Source organism: Zophobas morio, unplaced genomic scaffold (genome assembly GCF_036711695.1).
Source record: "Zophobas morio isolate AGI-343-1 ecotype UQ-CSIRO unplaced genomic scaffold, CSIRO_AGI_Zmor_V1 ptg000005l, whole genome shotgun sequence".
Lineage (NCBI taxonomy): Eukaryota > Metazoa > Arthropoda > Insecta > Coleoptera > Tenebrionidae > Zophobas > Zophobas morio.
The window spans coordinates 7,123,887-7,140,286 of NW_026972110.1; the positions used below are offsets into that span (position 1 = coordinate 7,123,887).

The window sequence follows — 16,400 nt, forward strand, 5'->3', positions numbered from 1 at the left end:
AATTTTTATTATCGTCCGGTGAACAATTAGAAAAAAATGAAGTGAATTCTAATGTTACATAGAAAAACGCACAAGAAGCACTAAAAAAATATTCCACAGATTTCTTTCTGTCGACAGATATTTAATTACGTCTACGAATATTTAACCTGCATAGAATATGTAGAAGGATCTAACTCTTTATAAAAGCCTCATGTATTTGGAAAGAATGGATACTTGGGTCTTTCTCCTAAATCTTTTTTCGACTTTCTTGATTTCTTGATGAAAAGATTATCAGCAAATAAATTTAAATGAGACATAATTTGTTGAACGTTTGTTTCCTAAAAATTCACTGATCACTAAGCTAGTTGATTCTCAAGTAAATTTTTCCGTATCGTTCATATAGACGTAGAACATTTGATCCTTCATTCGAATTTCAGGCCCAGTGAAAATTCCTAAATATAGAAAACGTACATAATATGAAAACTGAAATTCACTGAAATATTTTAGTTTTTACCATGGTTTATTTTTGCAGCAGAAAGTTTAGGAAGTATTGTTTTCAGATGTTGAAATGCTTTCTCTGTTGTATTTCAATTGCATAAGAAGCACATATGCTTGGTATATCCAGATTGGAAGCCAGTTACTATAAAGCTACAATTTTTAAATCGCCTATCAAATTGCACTCAAACTTTTACAGTTTAACAAGTGTTGAATATGCTCATATGTTTCTGCAATTCCGATGAAGTATGCAATCGATACTAGATATTTATTCCCATTATGCAATAGTACACCCTTAACTATGAACAACCTCCAAAAAAAATTTTTTTTTGACGACGTAGGCATAATGTCTTATTAGATAGTTATTCAGCACAAAATAACATTTCAGAATGCTTGTAACAATGTAAGATTTACAGACGAAAATGGACAATTTTTCGCACAGAATTACGAAGACGTGGATTAAAATATTTACTTAAAAAATATTTATTATAATACCTTAGTGTATAAGTTAAACTTCTTGCTAATTATTATTTTTGAAAAAAACAAGTTGGTTATCTGATAAAAAATAGTTCAAGTACAAGTAAATTTTGCGTTTTCAATCTTAAAATATACCTAGTTATTAACACAAAACCAAAAAAATAAATAGCAAAGGGTGTTCATCGAACATTTAACAATAAATCTTAGCAAAAATAAATTACACATATTGCCTATTAATCCCGTATTTTTATCTGGAAAAATGCGTTACGCATTCATTTTCAACCTCCGGACCATGCAACGGTGATATTCTGTTTCTCTCTTCGTTTTCGGTTGCACCGTTCGGATTGTTTTACTTTGACTACATGATCACATCTGGCAATGTTTTTCAAAGAAGGTGCCGAGGATGGCTGGAAACACCCTGATAACGTAAGGGGACAGTGGACAGTGTACATTTTTCTCTCTTGAAGAGTGTTTGTATCATGGGTAACAAAAGCAGATTACGTTTATCACGTGCAAGAAAAAGTAAAAGAGTAATTGGTAGGCGAAAGTAAGTACAATTTACTGTTACGATTATACATTCATTGTAAATCAAAAATAGAGATGTAACCAAATTTCGTAAATTTTAAATTTTTAGCTTCCTCGCCAAATATAAAACTCAACCTGAAAAAATATCATCAGAAATCAAAATTAAAAATTTTGACGAATCTTTTGAAATGTAAGTTATATTTAAAAAAATAGGAAAATATAAATAAATAAAATTCTAATTTGGATGCAGTAGTGATCAATGTATTCCTTCAACGTCTGGAGAAGCCAAAGATAATGTTGGTGTTTTGGATTTTGCAATTGATGATGATTCTAATAAAGATACGGCAAATGTCATTAGTCAAAAAGAGGTAGAAGAAAACATTCTGAGTACCAGGTAAACACACTTTTATCACTTATTATATTCCTGTTGCATTGTTGTATTATATCCCTAGTGCATTGATTATTTCCGGAAATTTTTTCGAATGCATTCCAAAAACGTATTAATTAGCCCGAGTGGAACACGAGTGCTAATTACGTTTTTGAAATGCATGAGAATAAAATGTCAGGATATTAATCAATGCACGAGGGCGTATTCAGTAAGAAAATCGTACAAGACACAAACAGTCCTAATTTGAGTCATTTTATTCAAATCCATATGCCTAACCGAACTAGACACAATATATAATAATCTTAATAACTACAATAGTTGTGTATTTTATCAACAATAAATTTTATCCCAATTGGGATTATGTCAAAAAATTTCCACTTATTAATTTCTGTTACGTTAGTAAGGCGACAAAAATTTCCAGGAAATTTTTTGGTTGCTGCCGTAACAGCAGTCCTAAATTCTATTCTCTTATTGGTCTGTATTCGTGTCGTACGATTTTTATAAGTAATACCACAAGTGGTCCTGCAATTGCTGACAATTTTTTCGAACTGTCAAAACGAATGGTTTTTGTAACAACAATCACGAGGGGTGCGCTTGCTCGAGTCGTTATTGGAATTCTAAAAACCATGAGTGAAGAGCAGTGAGAAAAAATTATCAGGGAGTCACAGAGCTGCGAGCGGTACTTGGCATGAAAATTCAAACGAACGTGCAATGAAATCTAGTGCAAAATCAAAGTAGTTACTTTCATATTGCCACAGTAATCACGCATTTTTTGTAAACACCTACTGAAAAAAATTTTCCGCTGTAATTTTCACCAAAATAATGATTTCATTGGTTGTTGTGAGGAAAATGATTTTTGATTGGATAAAAAATAGTGAGTGGAATTTTCAGCATAAGTACATTTTTCATCGGTTTAATTTATTTTTAGATTTGCACTCAAGAATCAACATGAAGCAAAAATTCTGGAAGGTAACAGAATTGTGGATTTACAATATGTATTAGACCAAATTTCGGCTTTCCCTCATTGTGAACTCTTTTCTTGTTCAATGAAAGAAGTGAAGGTGGTTAAAGAAATCCGAAAAGGATTTATTTCCGAAATTATATTGGAATGTAGATTATGTCAAATTCAACACAAAGTGAAAACATCCGGGAATGATGGAAATTTGAATGTGAACGGGGCAAGCGTTCTAGGAACCCTAAGTATTGGATGTGGTTACTCCCAGTTATGTGAATTCGCGAGTACACTCAACATACCCACCATGTCGTATACTTTATTTAGGTCTATCGAAGATGATCTAACTGAAGTAATAAAAGAAAGTTGTTGGGAAAGTATGCTTAAAGCTGGAAAAATGGAAGCAAAATTGACTCGCGAAAGTGGTGATATAGATGAAAATAATATCCCTTTTATTACCGTTATTGCCGATGGAGCTTGGTGCAAACGGTCATACCGTACTGCGTACAATGCGCGTTCTGGTGCGGCTTGTATCGTAGGCCAAAAAACAGGAAAACTTCTGTTTTTAGGCATTAGAAATAAATATTGTACCATGTGTAATTTAGAAAAAGGCGATCACCTATGTTTTAAAAACTGGACTGGCTCCTCTACATCGATGGAGACAGATATTATCGTTGAAGGGTTTACGCGCAGCATAGAAATCCATGGCATTAGGTACACTTCGCTTGTTGAAGATGGAGACAGCAGTGTCACTAAAAAACTGCAAACAGTGAAACCATATGGCAATGTTCCCATCCAAAAGATTGAGTGCTCCAATCACCTTTTGAGGAACTACTCCAATAACTTAAAACAATTGCCTTCAAAAAGATATAGTTCAAAAGGTCTTGAAGTTCCGATTTTCCTAAGACAACTTTTGAAGAATAATTTGCAAAGACTAAGAGTGGCTGTCGAATGTGCAGTAAAGCATAGAAGACAAGAAAATGTTCCATTTCAAAACCAGTCTGAAAGCCTCAAAAAAGATATTGAAAATAGCATTTGTCATGTTTTTGGAGAGCATTCGAGATGCGACACTTACTTTTGCCACGGTACGAAAGACAATGAAAAAAACTTTATTCCAGAAATGAAGACCTGCGGTTTATATAATGATATACTGTCTTTTGCCAATCGATTAATATATAACAGCAGAAGTTTATTGAAAAACATGACAAATAATATGGCAGAATGCTATAACAGCGTAGTGGCAAAATTTATAGGTGGCAAGAGGGTAGATTATTCTAAAAGAGGAAGCTATTTTACAAGGTGTCATGCCGCTGGAATATCTTTCAATGAAGGACCGAAATATCATTCTATTTTACAGAAGGCAATTACTGGTAAGAGTCCTGGTAAATATACAAAATCATTTGTCCAAAAAAAAGAAAGAAAGCTCATCTCATGCAGAAAAAGGCTCACTTATTTAAAAATTAATCGACGCAAGAAGAATGCTGAAAAATCCCAAGAAGCTGACGAGGATTATGGAGACGTCCAACCCTTGATAGACGAGGAGGAAATAACCAGACGAAAAGCTATATTTTTACATGATATAAAAAAGAGTAAAAAAGATATATTAGAATTGACAGAAAAAACCAAAAATCAAGCGGATTCTGCATTATGGTTTGAAGAGCGAAAGAAAAGGATAACTGCTTCAAATTTTGGAAAAATATGCCATTTAAAAGAAACAACTGATCGTGTTAAGGTAGTACACCAAATTTTTCAAACTTTCACTTCAGCAGCCACGAATTACGGGATTCAACATGAACCAATCGCTCTAAAAGAATTCAGCGAACATATAGGAAAACCCATTGACGCTTGTGGTTTGTATGTTGATGAAGAGGAATATTATTTGGGAGCATCACCGGATGGACTCATAGATCGAGATGGGATTGTGGAAATCAAATGTCCTTATAACAGCAGACAGTTGACGGTAAATGAAGCAGTAAAGACAGGAAAAATTAAATTTCTTGAATGTATTTCGGGCGAATTACATTAAAAAAAAAAGCCATAACTGTTATTTTCAAATACAAGGACAGCTTCGTATTACCGGCAAAATGTATTGTTATTTTGTAGTTTGGACGCCGAAAGGATTCATATATAATAAAATTAAACAGGACCATGATTTTTTTGAAACACGTATGAAAGATAGGCTTAAAACTTTCTACTTTTCGTTTTATCTTCCCGAGATTTTAAAAACATTGTAACTGTTCTATTGTTTATCTTTATGCTATTTATTTCTTATTTTTATGAATTACTGAAATTAATATTGTTTTTATTAAATTTAGTTTATATTTTATTATTATTTTCTTATTGTTCGTAATTGTTTTAATAAATTGTTTCTTTATAAAATATACAATTAAAATACTTATCAGTGATTTTCAGATTTTTTTTTAAATTTAGCTTTAAAAATTAATTATTTTTATTTTACAAAGAAATTCAGATATTTACTTATAATATCCAAAATAGTCAAACCCCATCGTTAAATACAACACGAGTGCAAGCCATAACTGTCATCTCCGAACATAATTTATGTATTTCCTCTGCTCCACTTTAAGCCTACCGCACGACAGCGTTTGCTACTGACGTTGCGAAAACACTACATCTGAGGGGCTCTAGATTTAAAAAAGTGGAGTAGCCTTATTAGTAGTTATTAGATAGTTATTCAACACAAAATGACCTTTCAGAATACATTTTCAGAATGCTTGTAAATAGAAATTTTTCTAAAATTGTTCGACTGTGTAATCAATAACAAGTTTTTTTTCCAGTTGGGTACATTTGAAAGCAATTCGTACCTCAAGCAACGCATAAATACCGCATCTCATTTAATGTGCCGCAACAGAGACATCGCCCGAATTAAAAAATTGTTAGTTCAAAGACAAAGATCGTTGTCAAAATACAACTTTTGTTGAAATAACAAAGAAATTAAGAACAGTTATTTATTCGGTTATACAGGGTTTTCATAAATGATTCTAAGGGCGTAGTTGGCCATGAATTTCAATTATTTCAAATATCCCGCTTCGTTGCAAATATTCATCATTTAAAGTAATCGCTTTTATTGTTTTAACGTTTTTCAAGTGGAAATTACAGTAATTCTCATTGAACCAAGCTCACAGCAATAAAAGCAGTCGTTTTCAGAACTCTTAGTGGTGGCGTATGAAAATTTTGTGTTTGTGTTAGGAAGCAAAGACCGTGAAAATGGTTTACTTTGTTGAACAAGACACTTTCATTGTTGTCTTTATTATCGCAATGGGACATTCGTAAACGTTGAGTGGGTGTATTTTGTAACCGCTTGTGAGCAAGAATATCTGGTCAAATACCGTGATTTAATGCTTCAAGAAACATCGTTGGAGGCTCACATGAGAGATGTAATTAACAGATTTGTTCGAACTGGCAGTCTCAACAAAGAGAAGTCCCGTGGAAGACTTTCAGTGTCTGAGCAAGTTGTTGATGAGTTGAGACGACTTGACCAGAATCCGCAAACATATATGATAAGATTATCTCAGCTGTCAGGAGTTCCTGTTGCAACATCAAATTGAACAATGGGTCCAAAGCATTGACGAAAGGATGTTGCAGAACATTTTTGAAATTACAAAGAGAATGAACATGTGCCTTGAACAAAACGGTGAAAATTTTCAGCATTTATTGTGATGTTTAACCACAATAAATTTGTTTCTTTTTATCTTTTTATTCTAATGAATTATTTTTTAATAAGATATGAAGCATTTAGGCAACTAGTTATACAGATGCGTGTGGTATTTTTCGTGAGTCCTTGGACATTTAGTAAAGTTCATATAAAGTGATAGGCGGCACCTTTGCTTGACCTACTTTGATCCTGTAATCACTTATAGAAACCCTATATTACAGATGAAAAACTAAGACTAAATATTGTATAGTTTCTGTGATACAAAATCAAAAAACACATTTTTAATAAATATTATGAAAATTCAAGCAATAATTCGATTTACTATGAAATTTTCATTTATAAAAATCAAATTTTAACACGACTAAAAGCGGAATAACAAAAACTTTATAACGATTTGTGTAAGATTCATGTACGTAACTAATAACTTGGTAAAGTGGTGTTTCTGGTTTAGCAAGAGCAACATTGCTATTGAGTTTACAGACAAATAAAAATTACATTGCTAAATTACTGTAGGTAACCTCCAGGAACTTTGATACTGCTTTTATACACTCCTTATCACCTTATTTCCAAGTTATTAGATCAGATAGTAACTTCGAAAAAATCGGTCTGAAGTTATTTACTTCCCTCGCACCAGAAGTCAAACATTCAAACAAGCTCAGTGCGTCAGAAAACAGTAGATGCGGATATGAGTCGAACTCATGCACGCTACTACAAGCTCAATGCGAAGATGCAGATAAAACCACGTGGCCACCAAGAGTTCATTTTCCGCCCAACCCTAGGTCTAGGTGACATTTGTGATAAATGTTGCACAAAAATGTTTGTAAAATAATTGTAGTAAAAACCAAGACGGATTCATAAACGACAAGTACAGCAGTACAGTTCTATTCATTGAAAAAGCGTACAGCGTATTTAGAGTATTGTAAACGTTCTTGTCAATGAGAATTTAGTCACACGATTTGTCAAAAAAATCCGTCTAATATTAATTAGTCGATGATAGGGGCCATTTTGTAAAAACTTGTTAAATTTAAAGGGTGTTAAATTGCAAATTTCCATAGTAACGAGTTAAATTTTAACAGGTTTGATTCAGATTTACCCATGATATCATCACAATCAACTACAGTTTGCATATATGTCTCAGCATTTGATTCTCCTTATTCGCATTACAACGCGAATTAATACGCGTTATTATCAATTTTTTCGTGGCTGAAAATGTTTTACCACCTCAAATTTATGTGCTGCTAATTAATTTTGGGATAGAGAGCAGTCTCATAAATGCAACGAAAGTGATGAAGGATAATATTCAAAGAACGTCGAAAACAAATCGAGAATGAGTAGCATCAACATCCACAAACTCGTATTACTGAGGACAGTACCTACTGAACACGTCAAAAATATGATTTTAGGAGACAGGCAAGTTATTATTCAAGAAATAATTAAGAAAATAGGTACATGGACCTATTAGGTGTGGAAGTCAGATCTGCGTAGGTCACAATGAAATGATGTTCAGGACCGAAGCGGAATGCTCCTCAAAAACAACGCTAGACCAGGTATTGTGCAGTTGACGAGGGACGAACTTCACAATGTGGGCTGGGAAATCCCTGAAAATTCACCTTATAGACCACAGTTACCGCCATAGACCAAACACCCATCCGACCGAGCAAAGGGGCAAACCGTCAGTGCAATGGTGCACGTGAATCCATCCCCTATCGGAATAGTTAGTCTTCAGGTAGCTAACTGTACGTAGGTAATATACAAAAAGGGTTTTTGCTTCAAATTCACGCATAATCCGTAGCGTCTGTATTGTACATAGATATAATCCGTTTAATGAAGGAATATTTTTTGAGAACTAACAATATTTGTTAAGGTATAGCACTTAAGTCAGGCTTAGTTACTTACACTGTAATCTAACCCTCACTAGGGCGCGAGCCTATGGACAACTTGAAAGTTACTCGCACTAGTTTGGTCTCTGTACCGCTATGAGAGTTTCGTTTTTTATTCTCTTCATGGAAGCTCTGTCAGTAGTTTTACCATAATTATATAGCAGAAACATTTGTGCACAACTTCCTTACAGGGTAACGACAATTTTTTTTACAGAATGGGAACCCCAAGGCTTATATTTAGTGAGTTGACCAATGCATATAAGCATACGTAACACGAGAATATCTGCAAAGAAGATAGATGGCTGGTGTTTTGTTTTTTGTTTTAATACAATTGAATATCAAACTTAAGTGGAGTTTACTTCAGAATTTTAGTTCCATATGAAATTAACAAGGAAATAAAAGTAGCTAGTATTAACTACATATTATCTACTACGAAGGGAGCAGTACGGCTCAGATAGCCCCTAGCGCAGCGCAGCGATAATGCTCATGAAGCAACGCTGTCCGCAGTCACTTTGTGGATGGGTGGCCAAGATCGCCATACCTATCTGAGCGGCTCGGTGCGTCTCCCCCCTCGACACCCAATGGGTAAAAGAGGGTAACAGATTATATATATATATATATATCTACTACGAAATCTAAAATCAAGTCTCAATCTCGCGTTATTAATCTAAAAAGTTCCAGTGGCATTCCTTCGCCGATGACTTACTATGATAATAGTAATAAGGATTTATTTCTAACAGACTACATGTCTATGGTGGAAACTTAATACACTAACGTTATTAAAATTGTTTCTAAAATAACCTAACAAAATAGAAAAATATAAATGAAATGGGAAAGCAAATTAGATCACAGCAAACCTTAAAAGTTATAACAAATATCAGCTAGTTTTGCTTTATATTTTACGTTACTAAAATTATCATAAAATATGTCTACGTTATGATTTATTAAGCAATTACACAGTCTCAAACATCTCATAAGCGGACCATTGAAATGATATGTACTAGGCACCTGATAATAAAATGTTGTAGGCGTACGACAGTTTACACGGGGGCAGATAAACTGAATATTTTATAATATTGATGGACAGAAAATTTTGCCACTTATTAGTTTTTGCATAAAGGTTACACACGCTACATTTCTCCACGCATAGAGGAAACATTCGTCAACTATATTATATAACGCTTCTGATGCAGTGTTGAGGCGGATATATCTTAAAATAAATAAATTTACAAAATTTTCGCAACACATTTTCAATAAGATTAATATCAGTTTTATAATGTGGTGCCCAAACTACAAAACAATACTCAAGCTTACTTTGAACTAACGTATAAAACAAAAGTTTAAAACTAAATATAAGGTATCTTTAAAATCCGCTCCATTTCTAAATATAAAACCTAAATTTTTAAAAGAACTGTTCACGATATGTTCGATGTGCGGTACAAAAGACAACGTGGAATCAAATATTACACCTAGATCCTTAAATTCATTACACACTTGTAGCGGCAAGCCATTTGTGTTATTATAAAAATTCAGTTTTAACATCAAATTTATTATTAAGACACCAAGTAATGAAACTATCTAAACTCGATTGCAACTTCAGACAATCATGAACAGACTTTATTATATTTACTATCTTTAGATCATCTGCATAGATAAAACTTTTTGTTTGATCGACATCACTAAAAAATATGGTAAAAAGCAGAGGACCTAAATTGGAGCCTTGAGCCACCCCACTACTTACATCTATTTCAAAAGACTTACATCCACCATACTCAACATATTGTTTTCTCCCTATAATCATTGACCTCAATAATAACAACAAATCATTACAAAATCCAAACATTTCAAGTTTTTTTAAAAGCACGCAATGATTCACCCTATCAAACGCTTTTGTAAAATCGGTATATATCACATCTACTTGGAAGTAATTACCTAAAGCTGAAGACACAAATTGCGTAAATTCATATAAATTAGTGGTGGTTGACTTTCCTTTGACAAAACCATGTTGTTGTGGGACAATGTAATTTATAACATGTGAATATGTTACATTGGATAATATAGTTTCAAATAATTTGGAAAAGTTTGACAAAAGCGCTATGGGTTTATAATTTTTAACACTTGATTTATCGCCGGACTTAAAAATTCGACACACTTTTGACAATTTCTACTTGTACGGATATGTGAATGATTTTAACACTAAATTAAAGGTATATTTAAGGGGTATTAACAAACATCTAACACAATCAACTACAAAAAACGCAGGTGTACCATCAGGGCCAGATACTAAATTAGGTTTAAGTTTTTTTGCTGCTTTCAGAATGTCATCGTCATTAACAGAAAATAAATGCAAAACAGAGCTAATATTACAAACTTTTTGAAGCGAGATAGAGACACAGTTGTTATCATCACAAACATCACAGATGTTAGTATTCGTATCACAAATATTATCATATCCAGGAACGTTATTATCACAGAAAACGGTGGAAAATTGTAAGCGAAAGCGTTGACAATCTCTTGTGGAGAGGACACAACATTGTCACCGAATGCCATTTCGTTTAAAATCACGTGAGATTTTGTTTTAGTTTTCACAAACGACCAAAATTTTTTTGAATCATATTTGATGGAATTTTCACTATTGTTTAAAAATCGCAAATATTCATTGCGACTTTCACTACGGATGTCACGTCTAAGATTTTTTACTTTATTAATATAATACAAGCCTCTGTTTTTCCTATACAAACTCCAGTGTTTCTTCTTTTCATTTATTTTATTAATGATGGATTTAGTGAACCACGCAAGGTATTTGGCACATTTGGTATTATTATTAACACTACATTTGGGTACATGTTGATCGAATAAATCAAAGATTATTTTGTAAAGATAATCACAGGCAACATCCACATCCTCGATGTTTTCAATAAATGACCATTCAACTGACGATACAGCCGCATATAGATCTTGCAAGTTGGCTTTATAGAAGTTAAATTTGATGAGTTCTGATTTTTACTTGACAGAAATATTTTCTTGATTACTAAGTGAAACAGACGAATTTAATGCAGGAATGATGTGGATCCTCTGGTACTAAAGGAAACTGATTTTGCTGGCAAACAACATTGAAATGATCAGTTGACAAAAAATGGTCTAATATCCTTGTATGTGTAGGTATTAGTAATTCTATTGTGTTGTCTAATACTACTTAAGAAATAAAATTACTATAAAGGTTGAATAAATTAGATGTCTTCATTTCTCTCACACATTCAGCGTATCAGAGATATTGAAATCGCCCAAAATAATTAACGGGTTCGAGAAATCCAAGTGATTCTCAAGGTGTTCAAAAATTTGTATGTAGTTTCCAGTTTGCTGTGATGGCGGAATATAAATTGCGACCACCGTTACATTTCATTTTTGGATTGAAATTTTGGCTGCCACTATTTCAATTTGTGGAATAGGTGATATAACATCTAGGTTCTTAATAGCAAATTTGTCGTTTACTGCAATCAAAACCCCGCCACCTCTTCCACCTAATCTGTCATCGCGAACTACATTAAAATAACTTGGAAATAGTTCACTAAACAACACGCTACTGGTTAACCATGAAACCATGTCTTTGTTAAGACTACAATTTCTTCATCAATGGTACATAGATTAGTATAGAAGTTACTTATTTTAGTATTTAGACCCCTAACATTTTGATAAAAAATATTGAATATATGCATAACTTGATTTTTGCAGAGGTGTCATAAAAGTCTGTTGGGATGATAAAAATAACTAAACCTACTGATATTGCCCCTGCCTTTACAAAACATTTTTATAGCAACTAAGGAATGTTCATTTTATAAAGCGGACACTGAAAAATTGCTACTAATTCGAGTACTTTGGGCTAATTTAATTTTTTTTGTTATCAAAATATTTAACAATGTTAAATGAAATAATTATTCTTATTCTCTAATCAATTATATTCAGAAACTATAAAATTTTCTAACTATTGCGCGAATACCGCGAATCACTGTTTGCACAGGTTTGTTTGTGAATTTCTTCATAGCAGGAGGCCACATTTTTTTAAATTCTCCAACTCATGATGTTGTTCGGCCATCTTTTCTTAACACTGATTTCATATTTGCCCATTATCGCTCAAGTGGACGAAGCTCAGGACAGTTGGGTGGTTTATCTTCCTTTTTTAAAAACTGTACATTATTGGCATTAAGAAGCTCCTGAGTGGCACCAGCGTAGTGAACCCAAGCCAAATCTGGCCAAAACAATGGAGGGTTATGATGTTTGCAATAAACAAGCGATAATCGCGTTTTTATACATTCTTTCCTGTAATCATCGCCCCGAATTGTTCCAATCGTAAAAAAAAAAACTAAAATTTTTTAGTCCACAAGAACAAATGGCTTGTCACACTAAGACTTTTTTCCCAAACTTTTCAATTTTTTTTGTTTTCATGTCATCGAGGACATCTTCCCCTACGACTGCATTATAGGTATTTCCCACACAGACATACATTTCGTTAATTTTAGCAGTTTAATGATGTTTTCCTCAATATTTTCGTTAAGCGGGCCTTTTCTCGGTCTGGATTTGAGCAAATCTTCTAAAGTATGAAACTCCCCAAACTTTTTGATTATTTGGAACACTGCTGATTTTGAACATTTAGTTATTTTAGGCAGTCCCCCCAACGGAAATTTTTCGTAGCTTCACTTTTGCAAAGATAATTTTCTTGCCCCAATGGCGATTCGCTTCATTTTAAAAAGAAATAACATTATTTTGAAAACAAAAATGGCATTTAATAGATACAACTTAAAGCTTTCATATATAAAAACTAGAAAAATTTAGATTAAAAATTAGAAAAGTGGCGTTACTTTAAAGGTGTCCGTTTAATAAAATGAACACTCCTTAAGTACAACTTAATTTTGGTAATGTCGCTAAATTTTTTGATCAATTTTCAAACAAAATTTACAACTACTCGACATTGATTTCTGAATCCGAGGTCTTATGTGGTCTTGAGAAAATTAAAGCTAATTATAGATCGGGTTACGACAACGTCTCTGTTTTCTTGCTGTCAGATTGTGCATCTGTCTGTACCTAATCTGTATTAGCATATCCTTTTATCCTTATCCCATAGTACGAATTATGAAGCAAGACAATTGTCCAAATTTCCTCTGGTTTTTACATGTGGAAAAAGAAATATTATTGAAAATTATAGGTCTCTCACATCAAATTTTGCCGAGGTTTTTGAAATGGTGTGATATAAATCTTTCCGGTTTAACATTTTCAATGTAACTAGTGAATCTCAGCATCGATTTGTCAACTGTTGTTCCAATACTACAAATCTATGTACATTTTTTCAGGGGTGACTGGTGCCGGGGGGCACAAGGGCACATGCCCCCCCAAAATTACAACGTCTACAAACACACTGGACATTGTAAAATAGTAATTTTCAGTATTTAAAAAATTATCCAGAAATTTGTGTCATAATTACCAAAACTATTTCTTTCTCTCTCCACTTCTATAAAATGTATCAAAACTTACATCCACATACATCTAAAGACGTGTCTTGGATATATGATATGTTATTTCTGATGAAATGCTGATAAAAGACGGGCGTAGAGACCGAGAATCATGGCTGATTTAGATGTTTTGTTTCCACCGCTGCCATGGAAAACACACTTCCTCACAACTGGACTGCAGACCCATTCCAACCGTGCTCTGCAGGATTGAGTTACTATCGCGGGTTTTAATTTTCATTCTGCGCGGACAGACATTCGGAAACAATTACACACCACCTATATTAATAATATTCGGGCACATAACGCAAGGGTCGACAAAAATCGCCATATATTACGCCGATTGATAATGTGTATAAAATTTTGTGAGTTTTTATGATTTTTTGAACTTGCTTTACGTGGACATGACGAAAGTACACAAAATCCAGGTATATTTCGAGGTCTGATTGATTTTACCGCTGAATTGGACTCTGCTTTATCAGTCATTTGAAAGAAGCAACGGTTTTTAAAGAAACGTCTAAACCAGTTCAAAATGAACTTTTAAATGTCATGAACGTAAAATTTTAACCGAAGGCAAAAAGGTATGTGGAGAAATCCTTTTTTACTTTTATTGAATGTATTTTTGTATTTATTTCTGTCACACGATGTCGTCTACTAATTGGTAATAACAACCTGTTTTATATCTTCATATTAACTCATCAATCAAATTGTGTCCCCCCCCATTTCAAAAGGTCACGAGCCGCCACTGCATTTTTTCAGTTCGCAAGTGATAAACTTGAAGTTGATGTGTACACTGAGTACTCCAAAGTCTTTGACAAATCGAGTCATAATATTCTACTAGCGAATTTGTGTAACTCTGGTTTTTCTAATCCTCTGATAAATTGATAAATCATGAGTTAATAACTGCTGTACCCTCTGGTATGAATGGCATCCTTCAAGGTTCAGTTCTAAGATCTCTGTTATTTGTTATGTTCGTTAATGGTATTATGAAGAACGTCAAATCCAATGTATGTCTTAATATGAAGACGAAGTAAAAATCTACAGAGATATTTCATCCATGGAAGACTGTGTGATTCTTCAGAGTGACCCTAAAACGTTTTTGAGATATATACCGACCTACCGAGTACTTCCCTCCTGCTTTTTGTAATTTACAGTAATTGCAAAATCATATCTACCACCAACTAAAGAGTCACATTTGACTCTATGCTAACTTTTGCGAATCATATTAATGTTTCATGACTCTAAAGTCACTGGGCTTTATTCTGAGATGCATGATAGTGCTCCTAAGAGTTCACCGCTTCCACCTTTCAGTCTAGATTATCATTCTTAACTATGGGGGTAGTGCACAGCTTCAATGTGGGCACGCCAGAGGACGTAGACGACTACCTCATGTAGGTATATCAAAAAAGCAACTCGATGGGATGCCAATCCCATTACTGCTGAGTTACTCAATTTAGAAAACATCATACTACCCGATTCGTTCCGCGCATAGCAGGTGTTCCAGTTTTGAGTGAAAATGGCCTGGAAAAACGGTACAATCCGTTGTGGACCTGGCCAGTGCTTCATTTAGAGATTTAGCATACCCTGCGGTCTATGGCCTGTTGAATCAGATAAATTTGTTGATCTATAAGCTATGAGAGGCTGTGTTTTCGCATCAACCATCCCGTAAAGTGCCGCCGCCTGGTCGGACGTCTTCGAGTCTGTTAGCGGTGGTTCGATATGAAGACATAAGAGACTGCAGTATGATTCTATCCAGTACAGCCATGAGTAACCCATAGCGTACAAGGGTAAGAGGCAATGGGAAAGATTTACCAATATTTACTTCTTCGAGGTGTCGCTTCGGACAAGTGCCGTCCTCCGCTGTTAATCAACTCGTTAGATTCGAGTGGGTAGTGAAAACTTTCTTGATGGTGGTATCTCCCTTAGTGTGCCGAAAGAGCTTCCAAAAGGGTCACCATGTCCTCTCGCCTCTCTTTAGGGTAAGGCTAACTCAGAATCTTCCAAGGCGAAGCTTTTCCAGTTTGAAAGTCCAGACGTTTAACACGTCTCGGTCCGACGCCCACTTCATGGGAGTCCGTGTCAACTCACACTTGGCATTGAGCCTATTAATTCCACAGTAGACGGAATACAGATATCTCCTTGCTGGTGTTTACCACCTCGGTGTGTTCCTCGTACCCGTTCTCGTCCTCGCGCCTATCACTTACAACAGAAATATGTGGTACTGGATTGTTTACGAATTGAAGGCGTCAGTCTGTTTCCGCCAGAGTCTCATTTGTCGCTGCGGCCTCCTCTGCTAGAATCTGAGGTAGACATAGAGCAATAGAGGCTATATTATCGCAGTCATTGTTCCTAGAGATGTATCTATATCGGGTAGGTTCATAGAATAAAAAACCTGTCTAATATTAAAATGCAGGTTTATTTGAAAAGTTTGTAAAATTCCAAGTGTGTCAGAGACTCCTATAGTATCATTAAATGTTTTAGGCATTTGTTTATTTGTTAAGTTACGTCACATACATTTGAAATCATCAAT

At 34.2% G+C, this 16,400-nt stretch overlaps 2 protein-coding genes across 2 annotated transcripts in view; both read left to right on the top strand.

Annotated features, from left to right (window-relative positions):
• The first annotated feature begins 1,141 nt into the window (after positions 1-1,141).
• On the top strand, positions 1,142-5,009 carry LOC135146468 (uncharacterized). Its single transcript, XM_064078618.1, has 4 exons — positions 1,142-1,498; positions 1,586-1,666; positions 1,727-1,870; positions 2,793-5,009. Exons 1-4 carry the CDS (start codon positions 1,431-1,433, stop codon positions 4,840-4,842), a joined length of 2,343 nt encoding a protein of 780 aa, XP_063934688.1. The 5' UTR covers positions 1,142-1,430; the 3' UTR covers positions 4,843-5,009.
• Positions 5,010-7,682: 2,673 nt separating this feature from the next.
• LOC135122547 (protein eyes shut) overlaps positions 7,683-16,400 on the top strand; it is an 89,198-nt gene continuing 80,480 nt past the window's right edge. The window contains exon 1 of the mRNA XM_064046792.1: positions 7,683-8,215. The gene's annotated coding sequence lies outside the window, so the exon portion shown is untranslated. The remainder of the gene's footprint in view (positions 8,216-16,400) is intronic.